The sequence below is a fragment of the Cydia fagiglandana genome, chromosome 16, assembly GCF_963556715.1.
Source record: "Cydia fagiglandana chromosome 16, ilCydFagi1.1, whole genome shotgun sequence".
Taxonomy (NCBI): Eukaryota; Metazoa; Arthropoda; class Insecta; order Lepidoptera; family Tortricidae; genus Cydia; species Cydia fagiglandana.
Genome location: NC_085947.1, coordinates 16,431,973 through 16,454,619, shown reverse-complemented (window position 1 = coordinate 16,454,619; position 22,647 = coordinate 16,431,973). Strand labels below are relative to the sequence as shown.

The 22,647-nt window shown below is 39.7% G+C and overlaps 1 protein-coding gene across 1 annotated transcript in view; it reads right to left on the bottom strand.

Moving 5' to 3' along the window:
- LOC134672265 (uncharacterized) overlaps positions 1-22,647 on the bottom strand; it is a 30,573-nt gene that overhangs the window by 1,155 nt on the left and 6,771 nt on the right. The window contains exons 6-18 of the mRNA XM_063530163.1: positions 20,978-21,118; positions 14,676-14,904; positions 13,966-14,141; positions 13,287-13,457; positions 12,053-12,277; positions 11,270-11,447; positions 10,781-10,956; positions 10,097-10,207; positions 9,003-9,143; positions 8,261-8,410; positions 7,755-7,894; positions 6,451-6,614; positions 68-378 (exon numbers count right to left, since the gene is read on the bottom strand). Of these exons, the coding sequence (XP_063386233.1) occupies positions 68-378; positions 6,451-6,614; positions 7,755-7,894; positions 8,261-8,410; positions 9,003-9,143; positions 10,097-10,207; positions 10,781-10,956; positions 11,270-11,447; positions 12,053-12,277; positions 13,287-13,457; positions 13,966-14,141; positions 14,676-14,904; positions 20,978-21,118 (2,313 nt within the window). The remainder of the gene's footprint in view (positions 1-67; positions 379-6,450; positions 6,615-7,754; positions 7,895-8,260; positions 8,411-9,002; positions 9,144-10,096; positions 10,208-10,780; positions 10,957-11,269; positions 11,448-12,052; positions 12,278-13,286; positions 13,458-13,965; positions 14,142-14,675; positions 14,905-20,977; positions 21,119-22,647) is intronic.

Here is a 22,647-nt window from a genome sequence, read left to right as displayed (position 1 = left end):
TTTTATGTTGGAGTACCTCAAGGTATTTTTGGACTACTCTAGCACCGCTATTCTTTATATGGAGTACCTCAAGGCTCCTACACCGTTGACCGTTGTTTTTCTTAGTACACTGAACACTGAATATGCTTAGGGCAAAAACGAAACTTTTACTCACATGCTCCGGCTCATTTAGCATGCCGAGCCCACTGGTGGGCGACATGCTGACGGCGGACACGGTCCAGTGCGCCGGCACCTGCGGCACGTCCACCGTGAACACGTAGCGGCCGTGCGGACCGATGTTCACGTCGCGCCACAGCCACACGTTGTCGTACTGGCGTTGGACACGGTTGAACCGGAACTTGCGGAAGTGGGACAGCTCGAAACTGTTGTCGTGATGGCCTGGGTACAGAGAGAATAGTGACATCTGTGTTTCCGAACTGTTAAACTTTTCATAATAATCGTCAGTGGCGGATTTGCCCTCTAAGGCCAAGTAGGGGCCTAGAGCGGCAAGTTTTTTAGGGTCAAATTGTGACAAAAAATTCGCTGATGATAACAAGAAACTCAAAATGTAGTCAATGGTGCCCTATTGATATTCCGAAAAAAGTTACGCCGATTTTTGTTTCGCCGACAACGATTCGCCGACGGGTTCTTTGGCAGAGTAACGATTGGCCGAATTTCATTACGTATAATAGTCGTTTGCGAGAGTAGTCAATAAGCAGAACATTGATACGCATATTTACTATTCGTAGAATAATCATTTAGTAACTGTCATAATTACCCGAGAAACCATTGGTCGAAACACAATAGGTCGAATGTTCATTTGGCATTAATATTGACTAGAAAAACTTCTCTCTAATTTATTACTTTACTAAATTAACTTTCACATACTCGTAGTATTCATTGAAATTGCTATAAAAGCAGTTTAGGTTAGTTTAGAGCTGCACCCTTAAGAAAACGAACCGTTGCTGAAAAATTGGTTAGGTTAGGTTAGAACTGCGACCCCCAAGAAAACGAACTGGGGCCAAATTCGACACGTACAACTGTCAGATTTCGCATCCATGTCAAATCAACAGTTGATTTTATTGCATACTGAGTGTTGATTCTATCAACGGTGGATAATATCATTTGGTACAACCAAAACCCTCCAAAACTCAACTCTAAACTAAGGGTGGTTCGGTTTGGTTTGCTTGTCACCCTAACTGTGGATTGTTAATGTCAAATTTTGACATTGTACGTATTCGAGAACTTATGATTTTTCCCACATCAACGGGAGATCAACACGATACGTCAAACGTCGCTTGTCGAATAGCACCCCTGTTTCCAGAAAATTGGGTTAGGTTAGAACTAAGACCCCGAAAAAAACAGATTGCGTTAATTGACGAATAACGACTCAATAAATAAAATTCGACTAAATGACTATTCTGTACCTGTCTTAAATTTTGGTAAAAACCGTATTTATAAAGAAGTAACAGGTCCATGAATCTGTGCAATGAAATTACATGAACAAATTGTCCTTGAAACTTAACCAATGTTTAAATTTTTTGGTAAACCACAACTAATCCGAACTAAAATTATTTGAAGTAAATATTGTGTAAAGATTTTGTCATTTGAAATAACTTGAATTTTTTCTGTGAAACAAAAATCTATAAAAAATTGCCGGCAAAACAAAGCTAAACCATATAAATATAATAATTTTTATAAACCATTATTTACTTAAAAAAGGATAATATTTTATTTCATCCTTTTGGATTTGGGTTTTCTTTATTTCTGCAAAAAGTTTTTGTTTCGAAAATAACGACTTACTTACTTATATATAAAATGTGAAACGTTATTCGACTAAACATTGCTTAAACGAAACGATTACTCTGCTAAATGGAAATCGTCCAATAATAGTTACTGCTAATTTACACAGAAGCGAACTGAACGGTATGTGAACCAAGAGTCTACGTAACGTTAGTCGACCAAAAGTTACACTGACAAATAAATGACTCTGCGAAACGATGTTCGGTGAATCGTTGTCGGCGAATCGATGATCTGCTAAAAGTTTTTCGGAGAATCATTAGGTACCCGTAGTCAATATTATGGGTGCTGAGAAAGGGGCGCCTACAGGGTCTGGGGGCCTAGGGCGGCTAAGACTGTAAATCGGGTACCTAATGATTCTCCGAAAAACTTTCGCCGAACATCGTTTCGCAGAGTCATTTATTTGTCAGTGTAACTTTTGGTCGACTAACGTTACGTAGACTCTTGGTTCACATACCGTTCAGTTCGCTTCTGTATAAATTAGCAGTAACTATTATTGGACGATTTCCATTTAGCAGAGTAATCGTTTCGTTTAAGCAATGTTTAGTCGAATAACGTTTCACATTTTATATATAAGTAAGTAAGTCGTTATTTTCGAAATAAAAACTTTTTGCAGAAATAAAGAAAACCCATATCCAAAAGGATGAAATAAAATATTATCCTTTTTTAAGTAAATTATGGTTTATAAAAATTATTATATTTATATAGTTTAGCTTTGTTTCGCCGGCAATTTTTCTATAGATTTTTTGTATCACAGAAAAAAAATTCAAGTTATTTGAAATGGCAAAATCTTTACACAATATTTACTTCAAATAATTTTACTTCGGATTAGTTATGGTTTACCAAAAAATTTAAACATTGGTTTAGTTTCAAGGACAATTTGTTCATGTAATTTCATTTCACAGATTCATGGACCTGTACATAAGTTACTTCTTATAAATACGGTTTTTACCAAAATTTAAGATCCAGAATAGTCATTTAGTCGAATTTTATTTATTGAGTCGTTATTCGTCAATTAACGCAATCTGCTTTTCTGGAAAGAATACATTTTTTAGGGGTCGCAGTTCTAACCTAACCTAACCAACTTTTCTGGAAAAAGTTCGTTTTTTTCGGGGTCGTAGAGAACTACGAAAATTGGGTTACGTTAGAAAACCTAACCCAATTTTCTGGCAACAGTTCGTTTTCTTGGGGGTCGCAGTTCTAACCTAACCTAACCCACTTTTTCAGCAACGGTTCGTTTTCTTAAGGGTGCAGCTCTAAACTAACCTAAACTGCTTTTTTAGTAATTTCAATGAATACTACGAGTATGTGAAAGTTAATTTAGTAAAGTAATAAATTAGAGAGAAGTTTTTCTAGTCAATATTAATGCCAAATGAACATTCGACCTCTTGTGTTTCGACCAATGGTTTCTCGGGTAATTATGACAGTTACTAAATGATTATTCTACGAATAGTAAATATGCGTATCAATATTCTGCTTATTGACTACTCTCGCAAACGACTATTATGCGTAATGAGATTCGGCCAATCGTTACTCTGCCAAAGAACCCGTCGGCGAATCGTTGTCGGCGAAACAAAAATCGGCGTAATTTTTTTCGGAATATCAATAGGGCACCCTGTAAATCCGCCACTAACAATCGTGTTCAATTTTGATTGAGAATACATTTGATTTGCATTGATGTTACAAATTCATAAAATATGTAAAGAATGACCAGTAAAATATGATCGTTGTCAAGAGGGCGCTGTTAGCTGTGTTCTCATGTACAGGATTACAGTTCAGTACAGTAAGAAAACAATTGTTACAGTGAAATTCCGCAACATGGCGCGTGCTGATCATATATTCCTGGTCTGGCAACAAATAATTGATTATTATGAATCACTTGAAAATAAATTTAAATTAAATTGTGAAGCGCTGCACTTGGCATTCTAAGCTAATTTATTTGGCTAGTTAATTTATATGACATTATCACCTGCCAACTTACGCTACGTCTTACGTAGGCGAACAACGCGCGAACGCGGCGCGGCGCGGCGCGGCGAAATCAATCCTTTGATGCCCATAGAAGTGTCCTACGTAAGCGATCTCGTTGCGAACGCGGTGCGGCGCGATTTGCACGCGAATGTCAGGCGGCGCGGCGCGGCGGCGGCCGCTTTCGCCGCGCCGCGCCGCGCCGCGTTCGCGCGTTGTTCGCCTACGTAAGACGTAGCGTTACAGTTGGCTGCGTCGACATACTCGTAATCGGAGACGCCGTCGCAGCGCTTGCTGAGTATATCAGGGAGTTCAAGTCACTTTAGGACCGCTCTTGTTTGGGTAAGTAATATAATATATACCAATCATCATATATATAAAATTGAAAAACCAGAACGGGATAAAAAACGAGAGAAGAAGCGAGATGGCGCCTTACAAATTTCCAAAAAAGTTTTTGACACGTTTCTCGAATACGACGCACGTATGGTAAGAAAAAACTGTTCCAATCTATTATATAAATATGAGAATATAACTAGAATATAAAATTTATCGCTTTCGATGCGTATTTAATTTACAATAAGCAAATGAAATTTTCAAAATAACTTTATTCGGCCATCTCTCGGCAACTCTCGGTTGCTTTCGTTTGGCGGGGCTACAGATTAGACCAAAAAATTCCTAAGTTAAAGTAACCTAAATTATGTTTGTCATGTTGGTATACAGGTATTTCTGAGTTTTTTTACACGAAGTAAAATAAAAAGTGCTGCCAACCTCAACCTTAGTCCATAGTCCATAGCCCATATGAGTGACTTAAAATGCCATTTATGACATATCAATGAAATGAATATTATTGTATGATTATCGTGTTAATAATTTGTATTTTATTGTTTTGAATTTCTTTTTGAGTTAATTATTCAGATTGACTTTCACGGCTTCGGCAAACTGCCATTCGTCCGGGGAACGGGCTGCTGAGATGGGCCAGAGAACCCATCTTTTCAAGGGATGGTGCCCGTAATAATGTGTGTGTGATAATTATACTTTAATGACTTTACAGATATAACCAATTCGGGAACTGTTTTCTCGCGTAATACGATACGACTCGACCAGGTAGTATTTTTTCTTCTTGCTGAACAGTCACCATCAGATATATCGGAACGGCTGAGGTATTCACAATAATAAATAATAAATATTCTAGGACATTCTTACACAGATTGACTAAGTCCACAGTAAGCTCAAGAAGGCTTGTGTTGTGGGGTACTCAGACAACGATATATATAATATACAAATACTTAAATAAGTAGGTACATAGAAAACACCCATGACTCAGGAACAAATATCTGTATCATCATACAAATAAATGCCCTTACTGGGATTCGAACCCAGGACCATCGGCTTCGCAGGCAGGGTCACTATCCACTAGGCCAGACCGGTCGTCATTCACAAATATCTGAACAATGTAAATTATAATGTAGTTAAAGTGCATGCTCAGATATTTTGGAGCTCAAGGGTTGCTCAAGATCTGATCAACGTCGGCCATGGCGACTGGCGAGAGCTATCGCAAGACCGGGAAACATGGCGTGATATGGTGTCGGAAGCCAGGACTCATTTTCGGTCGTTGCGTCACCGTAGCCGTCGTAAGTAATGTCAATATCCAGACAGGGGAATGGGGACTATTTACGTTTGTATGAAAATGCGATTTATGGGCGGTGGTCGTACATATTCGTCTTAAGGCGGAAATTATTCTAATGAACGTGTTTGCAATTGGGCTTATAAAAATGAATAATAATTTTGGGTTAGCATTTGAATCACGCATTATAGGGAGGGGCGGGGGCATTTTATAGGGGTTGGTCACCCCTTTCAAATGTGTATACGAAATTCCAAATTTGTTACCCTTTCGTACGCTTTGGTTGTATTATTGAACATAACCTCAAAAAATAAAAAATAAATGAGTTCGTGGTAACTATTGATTTCCTAACTTTGGGGATGGGTTCGGGGGGGGGGGGGGTCCTACTCCCTCCCCCCTCCCTATAATGCGTAATTCAAATGCAACCCCATAATTTTATGTTGAAACAAGTTTTAAATAAATACCTACGTAGATGAAAAAATACTATCTTGCCTTTTATCAAATCACATAATTTTTGGAGAAATTTGCGAATTAAGTTATCCAAATATCGGTTACAAATAAGAAGTCCCTATCACAGTTATAAACCCTGGCAGGGTTCAATACATAATAATATCGGTATTAAATAAACATAAGACAAACTCTTTATTTCATTTACGCGAGCGGAGCTGCGGGCCCGTCTAGTTATTAATATAACATTCACAAGATATACGCTCACTTTGTATAATTTTGAATAATATAAGTTTTCAGTCAGACTTACAGTTGGCCTCGTCGGTGTGGTCGGCGCAGTCGGCGACGCCATCGCAGCGTTTGCTGAGTATCTCAGGGAGTTCAAGCCACTTTGGGACCGCTGTTGTTTCTGTGGAGTACCTCAGGGTCCTGAGACCACTCTAGGACCGCCATTGTTTCTCATGTCAGACTTACAGTTGGCCTCGTCGGTGTGGTCGGCGCAGTCGGCGACGCCATCGCAGCGTTTGCTGAGTATCTCAGGGAGTTTAAGCCACTTTGGGCCCGCTGTTGTTTCTGTGGAGTACCTCAGGGTCCTGAGACCACTCTAGGACCGCCATTGTTTCTCATGTCAGACTTACAGTTGGCCTCGTCGGTGTGGTCGGCGCAGTCGGGGACGCCGTCGCAGCGCTTGCTGAACTGGTAGCAGCCGCCCTCGAGGCAGGTCCCGAGCCCGAGCGACGCGTTGCACGTGTTCGGTCGCTGCGTCACCGGCACGTCGCTGAACACCACGAGGCCGGCGTACCTGTACCACAGAATAAATAATACCACTACCATACCCTCCTAAGACCCAGCCATACAAATGAAAAATCCAAAATTTGCCATTGAAATCTGAACCCATAATGTAGGAAATAGAGTTGACTTTGCGTTGTTGGAATTTTTTTCGAAACAAAGTAAAAGCGACTCTGTTCCAATTGAATAGGACTTAAATTTCATCGAACTGAAGAGGTACTATATGTAGGACCTTGGGCCTTAGGAGGTTAAAGAAAGGAAACTTCCTACAAAACCGAAGTTTGACAGCGGTTCAGGGTCGAATCATGCTATCCCTCTCTAATATATGGCACTATCCTTTTCGGCTATTTGGGGTTGTCAAAATTCAAGTGATTATATTATCTGTGGTCGTGCACGCAAAAGGAAGTCAAGTGGTGCCAACCCTAATAATTGCTCGGAGCAATGCCGAGCCGAGCGGAGCCGAGTTTGGCCGAAGTCAGGAGTTTCGCACCCCTGCCTGTACGTTACATACAAACACGTGTGGAGTAAATGTTCTGTCACACGCGGATCGTGAGCGGGGCGCGCCGCTTTTACATATAAAACGCTCACACCCCGCTCACGCTCCGCCCGGAAAACGCACCAATGTGACGAAGCCTAAAGTTAAATAAAATAAGATAAAGTTTTAGACAATGCATGGCGGTCGGCGTCTGCATCGAGTATAGGCTCCGTAGCGGTAAATAATATCTTAAAATGCAATCGCATCCGAATTTACGGAGAAGGATCCAAATTCGGAATGTTCATCTTCTTACATTTTTCACCATTAATTCTTGAAAACAAATGAGGAACAATCTCATCATCATTCTCTTGTCCTTGTCCCATTCACTTGGGGTCGGCGCAGCATGTGAGGAACAATTTAAGTCCGAAAAGCAGAATAGTCTTTCCATTAAGCCCATTTCACTTTAAATTGTTGACAATTTAAAGCGTATTTTCATAGCGGTAGTTATAATAAGGGTCAATTAGAGATTTAGAGAAAAAAAAATAGTTAAACATCATATTTTCCTTGTTTTTTTTCGTTAGCCTATAGGAGTGTTCCAATGCTGGGCAAAGGCCTCTCCTCTTTCCCTACATTTGTTTAAATTGCGGGACAAAAAAGAAAATTAAAAATGCAACTTACTCGAAGGTAGTATTCGCGTCGATTCCAAAAGTAGAGGAGGGGAAGTAAACCAGCTGGTCCGCGACGCCGATGTGAGAACGCCATGTGTACGCAAAAGTGCCATTGGTCGCCTCGTCAAAGTGGGACATTTGAGATATAACCTGTAACAATATTAAATGTAAACTAAGTGTCGTAAATTATTTAATTAATTCATCTGCGGTCCACGCCGCAGAACTTTGTCGGAATGCAAGATGGTTGATATTAGGCTGTAGCCGTCCGCGTCAGTTGTATGGCGGTCAAAGGCCGTGGGTTAACTCAAACTGATCTTGGCTCAGTATTTTCGACGTCTCTCGATGCTTACAGACCCAGCTAGATAGGCTTGTAGACCTGGCTAGGTTTTTAGGAGTAAAAAAGTCGCGCTTTGTATACAGAAACTCAACGCAATATTTGACCATGGGACAGTTTGGAATAATCCTTCATACATTACATTACAATACGGGACATCTAAAGGTTATTACAAAAGTTACCTTAGCGTAAGTAAGTTCGTTGCCAGCCTGCATGGTGTAGAAGGCGTTGTCAATGCCCGACAGACCGACATACGCTCCGGGCTCGCCGTATATGGCGACCTCCACTCGCTCACCCGTGCGATGTTTGCGATTGTTAATCGACACTGAGAACTGAAAAAAAGAAAGCGGTTTAGTTAGGTTTCTATACAATTTCACTTATAAATCATGAACATATCCGGCGAAATCCGGTCACCTCTGCTACCAAGGCTCGGTAACCGGTTAAATTTCCAAACCGTTATCACATACTTAGCGTAAAACCTTTTAATTTCGGTTTCGTTCGTAATAAAGTCCACCTATACTGTACAGTTCGGAGTGTTGCTGTTGGCACGAATAACTGGGTTGATGGAGCACGGAGCAGGTTTAGTTTTCTAAACTGAACGATTGTGGATACCCCTAAAATGATTCACACGTTCAACCTTATATTGTATATAGTGCATAACCGTTATATTTAAACCGGTTTTTAAGAGAACATTTCCATAAAGTTATTGTCAGATTAACCGGTTTAGAACCATAAAAACCGGTTTCTTCCTATGTCGGTGTCTTTGGCACACCACCAGGCCGGTCGAATGAACCCGTCTATTTAGGTTACAATAAAGTTTTTAATGAAAGTTCGGAGGAAAACCGAAATAAACCGGTATATTATAAACCGGTTCCAAGCCTTGTCCGCTAGTGTCACGTGGCCTCCGGTGGTCACCGTGCTCACCTTGTTCCTGGAGATGCCGTTGACGGGGAAGGTGAGCGAGTCGGCGAGCACGCGGCCGTGGCGCTCCACGCACCACGCCACGATCGTGGCCACGGGCGCCATCTCCGCTGACAACGTCACCGCGAACGTTCGCACGCCGTCCTGAAATAACATAAGACTTAGTATGTGTTTAAAGTGGTTCTATCAGAGCCCGAATTAGATTAATCGCGCAAAGCTCAACGCAGTTTTCGTGTAAGTCGGATTACGTGTAGAGTCACACCAAGAAAAGTCTGCAGCGGATTTGATATCCCACGCAGTGCAAGTGTCAATTATACGTCATAATTTCATAGATGTTTAACGTTTAAAATAACACGTGCACTGCGTGGGCTATCAAATGCGCTGCAGACTTTTCTTGGTCTGACTCTAAATGGATTTAATAACTTGAAGCTCACGAAAAACATCTGCTGGATTTGTTGCGGAGACGTTTGTAATTTTTTACGCAACTGATAGCGTATTTATTCCGTGATTTATTCGTGAAATTTGGGATGCCGAAACTGATTTCAGTACACGCTTCTGCCATTACAATTTTATCAGCAAACTGACACATTCAAGGCACCAAAAATAATTTGAAATTTGTCTTTGATTCAGTGATTATTATTTATTCACGAATCATATATTTGTCGGGAATTGTGGGCGTATCATACTATCGGCAGCACATTAGAACCTCCAATCGTGGATGACGAGGGCCTTCAATGAAATACGATGTCCAACTCACAAACTTTACTGCACAAGACTCATTACAAATCACAGCACGCGATACGTTTCTTATCTTAAGCAAACCAGTGGATTTGACCCAGGAGCCGCCACAGACGTCATCGTGCTTCATCTGAAGATTGATTGACAGCATAACTTCAATTGTTCTGGACTTCAATTGTTTTTAACAGCGCACTCTATGACGTCTTGGCGGAACTGCGTCGAACGCCACTCAGGTGTATGTAACACCCTAGTTTGCTCTATATGTCAAGGTTTGCATGATAAAACGCCTCTTGAAGGCGACAGATGGCACATTTCAGTCATTCTCCGACATATTTAATAGATTACAAAAAAATTCTTACCTCCATATTTTCTTGTCCACTGGTCAGTATGATGCCTTTGGACATAACGACGTAGTTGAACGATTCTATGTAGAAGTTGCTCTGCACGTGGAATATTATGTATTCGCCCACCTAAACAAAAATATAATACTATCATAATACTTCAGTAAAGATGAGATAGTACTTATTCCATTTATTCTGCCATCCTATAAATAATTAGCGAGGATAGTGTAAATATTGGTTCATTTTGTTATAGAGACATTACACAATTGGTGCCATGACCAGGATTACACTAAGTTTTTTTTTTATAATCACGTTACACATACATATCATCCGTAGCGGTGACTTAGCTAGTTCATCGATTACTTTATCCTAGTGAGACCTATAAACAATTGTCATGTCAATGCATTTGGAACATTTTATTCAAATTCAAATGCAATATTTAAAGATAGCGCAAAATTATTTTATAATATGTCAAACTTTGTACAGGGCCTCACGAGAGCTGCATTTGATCCCAACTCGACGCTTCGATTATAGTAAGTGCCTCAATGCTTGCTAAACGCCACTTGCGCCATTCCACTAAACCCGGTTTAACCGGTTAAACCTGGAGTTACCATGTTTACCAGTACAATTTGTCACTGGGTTAACAGTTTAACGGCTTAATCTCGGGTTAGTGGGATAATGCAAGTGGCCCTAATACCTTACCCTAGCGTCCGTGGTGCTGGTGGATATCCTAATGTGCTGGTGCTTGGGGCTGTAGTGCGCGACCACGTGCAGGTCGGCGGAGGCGCGCGCGCCGCCGCCGTCGCTCAGCGCCGCGCTCAGCCGCACGCCCGTCACGCCGTTCAGCACGTCGCGGTAATTAGGGTCATTTTGGAGTTCTACAGGAAAAACAAATTGGGTTAATAGTGTATTAGTCATTTCATATGTAAAATCCGTTTAAGTATTTAAAATAAATTATTTTACACCGTGCATGAAATAAAGCACCAGATAATTATTAGAAAAACACAGATAGAAGTTATTTTTGAACACAAATTCTATTTAATAAATCGGATCGAAATATAAAAAGTAGGTGAGTTGACCGTGACGTCATGATGTTATGTTTCATATAAATTGCATATTAGCAAATCGTTTTGACAGTTCTAAAAAGTAACTGATTTGACTAGTAGGAAAATACCCTAATTAGCTACTTACTGAGTAATTTATACAAGTCGACTTTGAGCCGCCATACTGCGTCGTGGCCGGGTACGAGCGTGGGGTACTGGGGTTCTATGCCGCCGCCGCGACCCTCAACTGTGATGTGTACGGTGAGTGATACGCCGACCGCCTGCCAGCGCGGTAGTGGAGATCCATCGTGATAGGATACGACCATCTGTTGGACAATAATACCTCTAATTAAATAATTTTCTATTGTATTGTAATAAGGGTTCTTTGAAACACATAGCGAGATAAGGTTTTTTGCCTGACAACCCTGGATATTACTTACGTACCTAGACATCAAATCAAAAGGCATGTAAGATAAACGTACTGGTGCTCGACGCGGTCCTAGTACATGTAATCTTGAAACTTAAGTCATTGTCAATAGACGTGTTAGCAAGGTGTCATCTATTGGGCATTAGCATGTCGAGCACTAGTACGTTTACCTTACGGCTCAACCACCTGTGGCGTCCCACCAAGAAACGTCACAGCGGTCACAGACAACGAAGAGTGAATCAAGAGTGAACAGGCACCTTCTGGGCAAGCTCGCTCCATCGTAGGCCACGTCTACGCCTCGGCTAGTCTGTGGCCATGAGTAAGCCCATTCATAATAAAAAAAAAAAAAAAAAAGAGTAAAAGATCCTCTCGTTGTAGCCAAATCAGGTCATTTAAGAACGAGTGTCCGATGGACGCTGTGATGATGACCCCCACTCCTTTCTTTGTGCTACCTATGGACCTGGAAACCCTAATGCCTAATGTAATACTCTGATAGTTACTTACGTAGACATCAAAAGGCATGTGAGGCTTGAACACCTGAGGTGTCCCACCGAGGAACGTCACAGCCAGCGAAGAGTTGAAGATCCTCGCGATACTGTAGCCTTCGATGACGTCATCCAGGTACGGGTCTCCGACGGATGCTGTGATGATGACTTCCACGCCGTCTAGTGTAGGTACCAGCTGGGCTAGCTCCGACATTGGGTATTTGAAGTCGAATGTACCATTGAACTGGGGAAGAAGTAAACACATGACAATTTTGTTACATTCGGTAACATGTTTTTTAGGGTTCCGTACCCAAAGGGTAAATAAGGTACCCTATTACTAAGACTCTACTGTCCGTCTGTCTGTCACCCGGCTGTACCTCCGTGATAGCTATTGAAATTTTCACAGATGACGTATTTTTGTTGCCGCTATAACAACATTAACAACAAATACTAAAAATAAAATAAATATTTAAGTGGAGCTCCCATACAACAAACGTGATTTTTTTTTTGTCGTTTTTTGCGTAATGGTGCGGAATACTTCGTGCGTGAGTCCGACTCGCACTTGGCCGGTTTTTGGTTGGAAATAACAATTATTTCTATTCTGTTCCCGAAACAAGGATAAGATTGTGATTTATATCGCCGCAATCTGTGAGTTATGTGACGTATAGTTCGTTTTTTTTTAGCATTAAAAAGAACTTCGCAGAAGTAAGCTTGTGGTTCCAAATCCGGCACTTTTAGCGGTAATAATTTGAATTAAATTATATGGATTGACCATGCTACATTAGATAATTCAATAATTATTAACAATTAAAGAGCCTGATAAAAACTGGACGCTTGCTTCTGTGGAGTTCTTTCTAATGCTAAAAAAACGAACTATAGGTAAGGGAATTAATATGAGGAGTAATTTTACAGATTTTTATACTATATTAGTCATCAGGTTCTGCCAAATTTATTCATGTCCTTATGTTGGGTCTCTATTGTCTCCCAAATAGTTTTAAGTCATAATGTTTGTCCGAATTTTCGTTAGTCATAATTGGTTTTTCTCAGAAACGCGTAACTTTTCAGGATTGCCATAAACCTAACCTGACCTAACCTATCTATAGAATAACCTTACGAAAATCCTGAAAAGTTAACGGTATTAGTTTTATGACTAACGATAATATGACAAACAATACATTATGACTTAAAACTTTATGGGAAACTAAGGTCCCTTATGTTAAATTCTAAGGAGCATACTATGGGTCAATACTTACATATCTCAAGTACGGCAATTTATCGTAGTATGCTGGATTGTTGTAGTAGTTGTTGTACTGCGTGTTGATGTTGTTCTGTGTGTTGTACGTGTTGTACTGGTTAGCGTAATCGGAGCCGTACTGGTTGTCGTACAAATGGGGTTTCTCCATCCAGAATGGGTACTTTTCATCCTGTAACAAAAAAGAGTAAAACATTTTTGAATTTAGTCTTGGACATTTTTTAGATAGGTAATATAAACAGAATATAAATCGCTCAAATTTTGTTTTTGAGCAAAATGGGGACTATATTGTCGGTAGTCAAATAGAGCTCTACTACAATATGAAACAATTACACACCAAAATAGTGGTTCGTTTTCCTAAAAACGTCACAAATACTCGCAAAATTGCAAAGCTGAAGCTGAAAGTGTGTGAGGGGGTCTTTGTGGTAGGAAGTGTCGTGCTGCGATTGGACTTTACGGCCATATGAAAAGGTGTGCCGCACCTCCGATCTCCGACGGCGCACAGACCTCTTCTTAATAAACTGTCGCTGCAACAATCATCAGTCAAGATGCTGCGGCCAATGATGATACTTAAATAAGTAGGGTTGCCCTGGTAAATGTTGATGGTTTGTTCTGCTATATTATGGAACACCAGTTGTGGAACAAGTTATATACGGACTGAAAGTGTGAAAAATACTTACAAAGTTGAACATCCTAGTGTAGACCTTCTGCGGATCGTACCACCAGTCAGGCTGGTCTATCTGGTTAGGTTGCCCTGGCAAATGTCGATGGTCTGGTCTGGCGTATTCGTCTGGGAACCCGTACTCGTATTGCTGGTAGCTCTCGTTGTATAAGTACGGATTGAAGTTTGGACGGACTGAGGAAGAAAAAGTTATAGTTTAGGAATAATTGAGGAATAACCTGATGGAAATTACTATAGTTCGTTTTTTTTAGCATTAGAAAGAATTCCGCAGAAGCAAGCGTGCAGTTTTTATTAGGCACGTTAATTGTTAATAATTAATGAATTATCTAATGTAGCATGGTCAATACATATAATTTACTTCAAATTGTTACCGCTAAAAGTGCCAGATTTAGAACCAAAAGCGAACTTCTGCGAAGTTCTTTCTAATGCTAAAAAAAACGGACTATAGTCAATACATCTTAAAGTTACTTATTTATTACTTTTGACAAACACGAAAGTGGGAGCTCCTACCTAATTTTAAAAACAATTTTCATGGTATTTGTTATTCTCTAGTAAAACTAGTTTAACTACTTTGAGTTAATTTGCGCACAGCAGAACATCCAAAAAATCGTCTTATTAAAATAGTAGGCTTATACATCAAATTGCCTAATAAATTGTCAAACTAGTATGTAAACTACCACAATTTGTCTACAGATAAACTATACTAACCTCTCGAATATTGATTATTGTTGTACCCCACAGGCGGTACTCCAAACTGTCCCCTATTATTGAACTGGCCCTCCCTGTAGTACCGCGGGCGGTACTGCGGTATCGGTCTGACGGTAGCCTTGAGAGTAAGGTTGCCTCTAACGGGTGCTCCTGAGGTGTAGTTCGCCATGATGCGTCCGTGGATGTATTGCTCAGTGTTGAAGAAGAACGCAGGCATAGTCACGTTCACCTGAGGATAAAGGATCTGGTATTAGCGCCACTTGCACCATCCCACTAACCCGGTGTAACCCGTTAAACCGTTAACCCAGTGCACAGAATAAATAATAGTACTAAGTACAGAAGACTCACTCTCTAACAAAACGTTTCTGTTACGATCAGCACTGATATGGCCGCTAGGTGGCGACAGCGCCACACGCGACTTATGGCAAACCCCAAAATTGGGGCCGAACGGATGTACTTTTAGCTACATGTAGCAAAGCGACGAAATCGCGGAGTGAGACACGCCTGCCCAGTGTTAAATTGTACTTGTAACCATGGTAACATCAGATTTAACCGGTAAATTGAAAACTCTTTTAAGACTTCTATCAAAACTTGCCTTTGAATGAATGAATGAATGAAATAGCCTTTATTTCAGATAAGTATTTTGTAGTACATTTCATTTTGTTGTTAACATATATATATAACTAATCTAAATTTATATCTGTATGCCTTTTGTAGGCAAAGGCCTCCCCTAACTCTTTCCATGTATCTCTATCCTTTGCTATTGTAGTCCAGCAACCTCCTGCTGCGCTCTTAATCTCATCATCCCATCTTCTTGTTGGCCGGCCACGCTTCCTTTTTTTTTTTTTTTTTTTGTCTCCAGTAAACCAGTACATTATTGCTTTAGACCACTTTTCTCTCCCTCTAATTGTGTGACCTGCCCATTTCCATTTTAACTTCTTAATTGTTGTAGTAATATCTTTTGTTTTAGTACATTTCTTTATATCTATATTTCTAACTTTATCCGATAGTCGCTTTCCCATCATACTTCTCTCCATAGCGTTTTGACAAATTTCTAGCTTTTTGTAGTGGGATTTGTTTAGTGCCCATGTTTGGCAACCATAAGTTAGAACAGGAAGTATACATGTATCGAACAATTTCCTTTTTATGGTCATACTCATTTCCTTATTTTTCATAACTTCTTTTAGGTTCCAATATTGCTTCCACCCGTTTCCAATACGTCTGTCTAGTTCTTTCGTAGTCAAGTCGTGTGGGGATATAATTTGACCTAGGTATAAGTATTCGTTTACATATTCGATCTTGTTGTTGTTGACGTAAATGGGTTCCTGTTCTCCATTGGTCATGGCTTTGGTCTTCAGAGTGTTCATACACAACCCTACTTTTTGGCTTTCTGTATCTAGGTCGCATATCATTTCGTTCAGTCTGTCTTTGGATGGTGAGATTATTATCAGGTCATCCGCAAATCTTAAATGCGAGAGGTTTTCGCCATTGATTGATAATCCGCATTCATCCCAATTTAATTTGCGAAATACCTCTTCTAAGACAGCCGTGAAGAGTTTTGGTGACACTGGATCGCCTTGACGGACTCCTCTTCCTATTTTAATTTCTTCACCCTCTCTGTCCAACTTAATTTTGGCCTTGCTGTTTTCATAAACGTTTTTTAGGATTCTGGTGTATTTGATTTCAACTCCTTGGTTTATTAGGGCTTGCCAGATTTTGTCATGTTCAAGTGAGTCGAAGGCTTTGCTATAATCCACAAAACAGCAGTAAAGGGTGATATTGAATTCCTTTGCTTTTTCAAAGAGTTGTTTAACTACATATATATGGTCCAGGGTTGAATATCCGCTCCTAAATCCTGCTTGTTCCCTCGGTTGACTTTCGTCGAGGATCTTGGTCATTCTATTGAGGATAATTTTGGCGAAGATTTTGTATATTTTTGACATCAGGCTAATGGGGCGGTAGTTGTTAATGTTGTTTTTGTCACCTTTTTTGTGTAATAGTATGATTGTCGAAGTAGTCCATTGATTGGGGATTGTCTCGTTTTGTAGCACATCATTGAATATGTTGGTGAGAGGTGGTACAAGGATATCTATGTTAGCAGTCAGAAATTCGTTGCTAATACCATCCGCTCCGGGGGCCTTATCTCTTTTTTGTGTTTTTATTGCTTTTTCCACTTCTGCAGGTAATATGTCTGGGACCACGCTTCCACCTGTTATGTCTGTCGGGTGGTTGTTATCTTTCTTTGTGTATAAATCTCTGAAAAAAGTTGTCGCTATAGAGATAATTTCTGGACGACTGGTTTTGCATTTTCCTGTTTTATCCGAGATATTGGGTATCCAGTCTATTTTTTCCAATAACTGTTTTTTCACTTTTTTAGTCCCGCCTGTTCTTTGAATGCAATTTTCCATAAGTGCCAGCCTGTGTCTTTGTCGGTCTTTTCTCATGTTTAGCTTTATTTTGTTACTGATTTTAGAAATATGTTGTCTGTCTTGTTTCGTCTTCCCAGGTAGAGATATTAGTTCAGTTCTAGTTTTTAGTAATTCCTTGGTTTCGTTCGTAAGCCATTTCGCTGAGTTATTTTTTATATTAGGTTTACTACTTTCCTTTGTGTGTAGGAGTTCCTCAAATTTGTCATATTTATTTTGGGTATCTAGGTGTCCTGCGAGTCTTGTAAAATTTTCAAGGTTTTTTTTTAAGTTTTGGCTATTTTCTATAAGTGTGGTAGTTGGTTTCGATATGAAGGGTCTGTCCTTCTTGGAAGTTGTAAAATGAAGTTTAGCCCTTACCATCCTGTGGTTGCTGTTAAAGTTTAAATTATTTATTACTCGGCAGTCATGAAACATTTTAGGTTTGCTAGTGAGAATATAGTCTATCTCGTTCTTGTGGAGACCATCTGGAGATATCCAAGTCCATCTGTTGTTATTTCTTTGTTTGTATACGCTGTTGAGTATTTTCATGTTGTTTTCATATGCTAGTTGGATAAGTTTTCCACCATTTCGTGTGCGCTTGCCTGAACAGTATGGGCCCATTACTAGCTCTTCTCCTATGCCTCTGCTCCCAATTCTTGCGTTGTAATCACCCATCACTATTAAGTTCTTGTGTCCATGAGTTTTAATTGCATCTGTTAGCGAAGAGTAGAAGGATTCTATTTCTATTTTGCTGGATAGTTCGGTTGGTGAATAGACTTGTATGATGGACCATGTTTCTTTTTGTTTCCCAAGTGGCAGTTTTATGTTGAGTATTACTATACGTTCCGATATTCCAATAAATTCCTCTATGTAGGGTTTCAGTTCTGGTTTTACTAAAAATCCTGTGCCATATTGGCCGGGTGTTTCTCCTTTATAGTACATAAGAAAGTTGCCATGATCCTCTATATTTTCTCCTAGTCGTCTAACTTCACTAAGGCCCACAATGTCCCATTTTATGTTTGATAATGCTAGTTCTAGCTCGTTTAGACTTTCCGGAGTTCGAAGTGTTCTGGTATTTAATGTACACACATATAGGAATTTGTCTTTACTGGTTTTTTGTTTTGCTTGATTTTCTTTGTTCAGGGTTAGGGGGTATTGGTCATTATCCCCTCGGGGACCAGCCGGCTTGGGGAATGTAGTTTTGTTTTGATTATTTGATAGTTCTGTAATATTTGGTTTTATTGTTTTCCGGTGGCCGGGGTTTATTAGTTTTTTGACTGTGAGTGGAATGTGTGGGTGATTTTGGTTTGTTTGGCAGGCTGATTGATTTTGTCTTGCTTCTCGGGATTGCTAAAGTTGCTTGGAGGTGTTGAGGGAGGTGAGGATGGTATCCTTTTCCTTTTCTCTGTTTGCTGTTCATTTTTTTCTTTTATTATAAGCTTGTCTTGTATCAGGATGGCATATTTTCCTGCCTCTCGCGCTTCTATCAATTTTGGTATAAGTGCCTTTCTTTCTTCCAGAATTTCTTTTGTAAAATCTTCAGTTATCTTTAAATTTTTTGGGTATGATTTTCTATTTCTGAGTAATTCCATCTTTCGCCATTCCAATGTGAGCGTTATTTTAATTGGTCTGTGCTTTTTCTCAGTCTTTTTTCCTAACCTTTCAACTTTACTAACTTCCCACTTGTCCCACTCGTTCCGCTCGGCGCCGTTCTGATTTTTGTCCGAGCTGTTCAGTACTTCCAAAACCATTTTCATAAGTTCGTTGTTATTGTTTTCTTTTTCTTCTATTCCATGAATAATAACGTTATTCTTTTTCGATTCTGCTTCTAGGTTCTTTATTTTGGATTTCAGTATTGTGTTTTCGGCTTTCAGTCTCTCAGTTTCCTGTGTAATTGATGATAACTTGGCCTCAATTGTTGTCGTGATTGTATTTTGAACCGTTTGATTTATTGCATCAGTTTGTTTTTGGAATTCTGCATGCATTTTGTTCCATAGCGAATTAATCTGCTCTTCCATGGTGCTTTGCATGTTGGTTTCTTTGCAGTAACAAAACGTTTATTGTTTGGATGAAACGGAACGTAATTTATTTATTTTGTGCTGACAACACTGGACTCCGCCAGACTTGACCTCCGGTTAATGTTGTCTAATTTGACGTTTTAATTTTGAGGTTATGTTTTATAATTTTTCTTTGTAGGTTTTGATCGTAATCTTTGCGTATCGCACTGATATTTTCACACAGTTTCTTTTTTGAGGACTTTCTAAGAGTTATTGTTTGTAGTTTGGTGGTTTTTGCCTAGTTTACACTGAGAAAGCAATTGTTTTTTACGGAGAGCACTGACACTTGACTTCACTGTTAGAGCACCGGAACCGGAAACTGCCTTTAGCAAAGGTTTTATAAGCTTCCATAACTCAAAAGGAAAAGACGGAAACCTTATAGGATCTCTAGTATGTCTGTCCAGTGGCGGATTTCCCATAAGGCACAGTAGGCCCGGGCCTAGGGCGGCGAAATATTAGGGGCGGCAAATTGTGACAAAAAATTCGCTGATGAATAGATTATAACAAAAAATAACTCAAAATTAGGCCAGGCAACGAATTCTCAAAAAAGGTACCTATAGAGGGAAATGCTTGAAACACAATTTTTGACTTTGTACCTAACTTTATTTGGACTATCTAGGAGGTAAACATATCAAAAGTCACCGGCTGTAGCCCTTGAGGCGGGGGAAGAGAGAGGTTTGAAGGTCACATTTTTCAGTTTTTCGCTTATATCTCGGAAACTATGCGTTCTAACGACATGATCATTATACAAAATGAAAGTTGGTTAAATTTGCTACAAGCTACAATTTTTACGATATCTGGGAGGCCCTCCACACTTGTGCGCAAATTGCGGCGCGGGGCCGCGTACGCGAGTGTAGCGTCGATTTCGCATATTGTTGACGCCTTCGCGCCTTGTTCCCCGTTTATAGGGTTCTGTACCTCAAAAGGAAAAAACGGAACCCTTATACTCGTGCGTCTGGCTGTCCGTCTGTCACAGCCTATTTTCTCCGAAACTGCTGGACCAATTAGGTTGAAATTTGGCACACATATGTAAGTTTGTGACCCAAAGATGGACGTGTAACGTAAATAAATGAATTTTAAATATGGAGGCCATTTTTGGGGGGTAAATGAGAAAATTTTAATATAAATTTTTTCAAACTATATTGCGTTTACATATCAAATCAAAGAGCTCAATGTAAGAATCTCAATTATTTTTTTTTATAATTTTTGAATAAAAGTTTAGCAGTTATTCAAGAAAATAGGCAAAAAAATGGTTTTCTTGTTCCTTTTTTAGATTTTTTGAATGTTTTTGTAGGTACACAAAAAGTCAACGTTATTGGTAAAACAGTCACTTAAAATGAATAAGTATTTGCTTATTTTTTTCGTAAAACCTATGTTCCTATGATTATGTCACGAGGACGTATAGTTTCTGAGATATGATAACCGAAAAATGTGACCTTCAAACCAAACTCCTCTACTTTTGATATGTTCACCTCCTAACGAGTCCAAAAAAGTTACTAAGTAAAAAATGTGTCCCAAGCATTTCCCTCTATAATACATCTTTTCGTTGCCTGATCTAAATGTAGTCAATATGATGAGTGCTGATGCTGAGAAAGGGGCGGCTACAAGGCTTGGGGCCTAGGGCGGCAAAGACTGCAAATCCGCCACTGTGTCTGTCTGTCTTCTCTATCTTATCTTATCTGGCGGCCTAGCAAAGGTGACGATCGCTTGCGTTTCGCCATCGACTCGCTTTGTGTCTATCACTCTTCCCCATTAGTGTGACAGTGACAGTTGCGTTTCGTTCGCTACGTAGCGTTAGCGATTGGCATGTTGTCTACGGGGCCTGGTTACTCCTTACCTCAAACCTGGTCTGATAGTACTCTTCCACCAAGAACTGAGCTTCCTCTGTCTGACCTAGTGCTTCTACTCGGATGGTCCACTCGCCGAATAGAGGTTGGTCGGAAAGCTGGTAGTGCAGACTCACTGTACCGAAGTTACTCTGTGGACAAAAAATACCGAAAATACGTTAGTAACATATGACTTAAAACAGTTTACGAAGATTTCGCGTCAAAACCTAAGACAAAGAGAATTTAGACTAGAGGTATATTGTCAAAGTAAATTATGTAGTCAGTACATTTACTGCCACCTTTCCTTTCGACACAAACGATTGACACTTTTAGAACGCCATTTGACTTTGATCCTTATTTTTTCAAAGCTTTGGCCTACTCTCAACTAGATGGCGATACTTTATGACATTTAACGGTATTATATCTGAACAAATCTCTATAGTCATAAGCAGGTGGATATCTGATCCACTGTTTAAACTCATAACAAACAGAGGACAATAGGGCAGTAAATGTGATATTTTGCTTTGGTTACACTAGCGAGGTGCAAAATGGATTGAAATTGAGAAGGTATGTACTTTGAACATGAATTCGATCTGTTATGAACAAATTGTATAGATACAGTCAGCAGTCACTTTCTAACAAAAGCGATGATGATGATCCGAGTTACCGCATAATGTACAAGCAATAGTTGCTAAGCGGGCAAGGTGTTCTAAATGATCTTGACGCGACTTTATTAGATAATTAGAGCGCGTCAAGGTAATTTTGAACACCTCGCTCGCTTAGCAACTTCTGCTGCTGACTGTACACAGGCTTTTATTTTCTTGACCCTAGAGTGCTCGCGCTATTATGAGCATTTTGCTGTTGTGGCGAAAATCTGTGATTACTTGAACACAGTACATCTCTAGGTAATTTTTTTTTAGAACTAAAGGCCTCGTCAAACAGACGCGTTTCCGGGCGGGGTGTGATCGGGGCGCGTCGCTCATGCCCCGGCCGAAAAACGCGCCCGTGTGACGGAACCTTAAGTGTAAAACTAGAATAAACGTAACTATTTCTAATAGTTATTGATTTATTACATCCCATAGAAATTATTACAAACATAGTACATAAAAGTAATAACGTTCTTAAGCTGTTGAAAAAGAAGTCGTCACTACATTTTTTTGTGAACAAAAACATATTCTTACTTCATTCAAGGGCCTCAGGGAAAGTGTTTTGGTTTCTTTGAAAAAAAGTGGACATGGTGGTTTTTATAGGCTTACCCAGTGAAAGTATTAGGTTTTGATGTTTTAATTATATTTTTTACACCTTAGTAGTTAGGGAGGCGAATAGGGGAATTTTTTGCAATACTCGAGCGTGGCAGTTTAAGATATGAGAGATACCTTAGACCTAATAGAACAACCTTGTAAAGTATTTAGCTCTATATGTAGTGACGCGCGCCTAGGATAGACGATCAGATTAGTAAAAAAAAATGGATAGTCTGAAATACTCGAGCGCGTCAGATTAAGATATTGGGGGTTGATTTTAGTGTTTAAAGACTAAATTTAACTAATCTGACGATAAGTCCTTGACGCCGCCGAGTTATAGGGTCGCGAACTTGTAAAAAAAAACGTTAATCCGGTATTCTCGAGCGCGATTTTTTTATTTTTTATTTTGAAGAATATAATCTAAAACTTACTAAAAATAC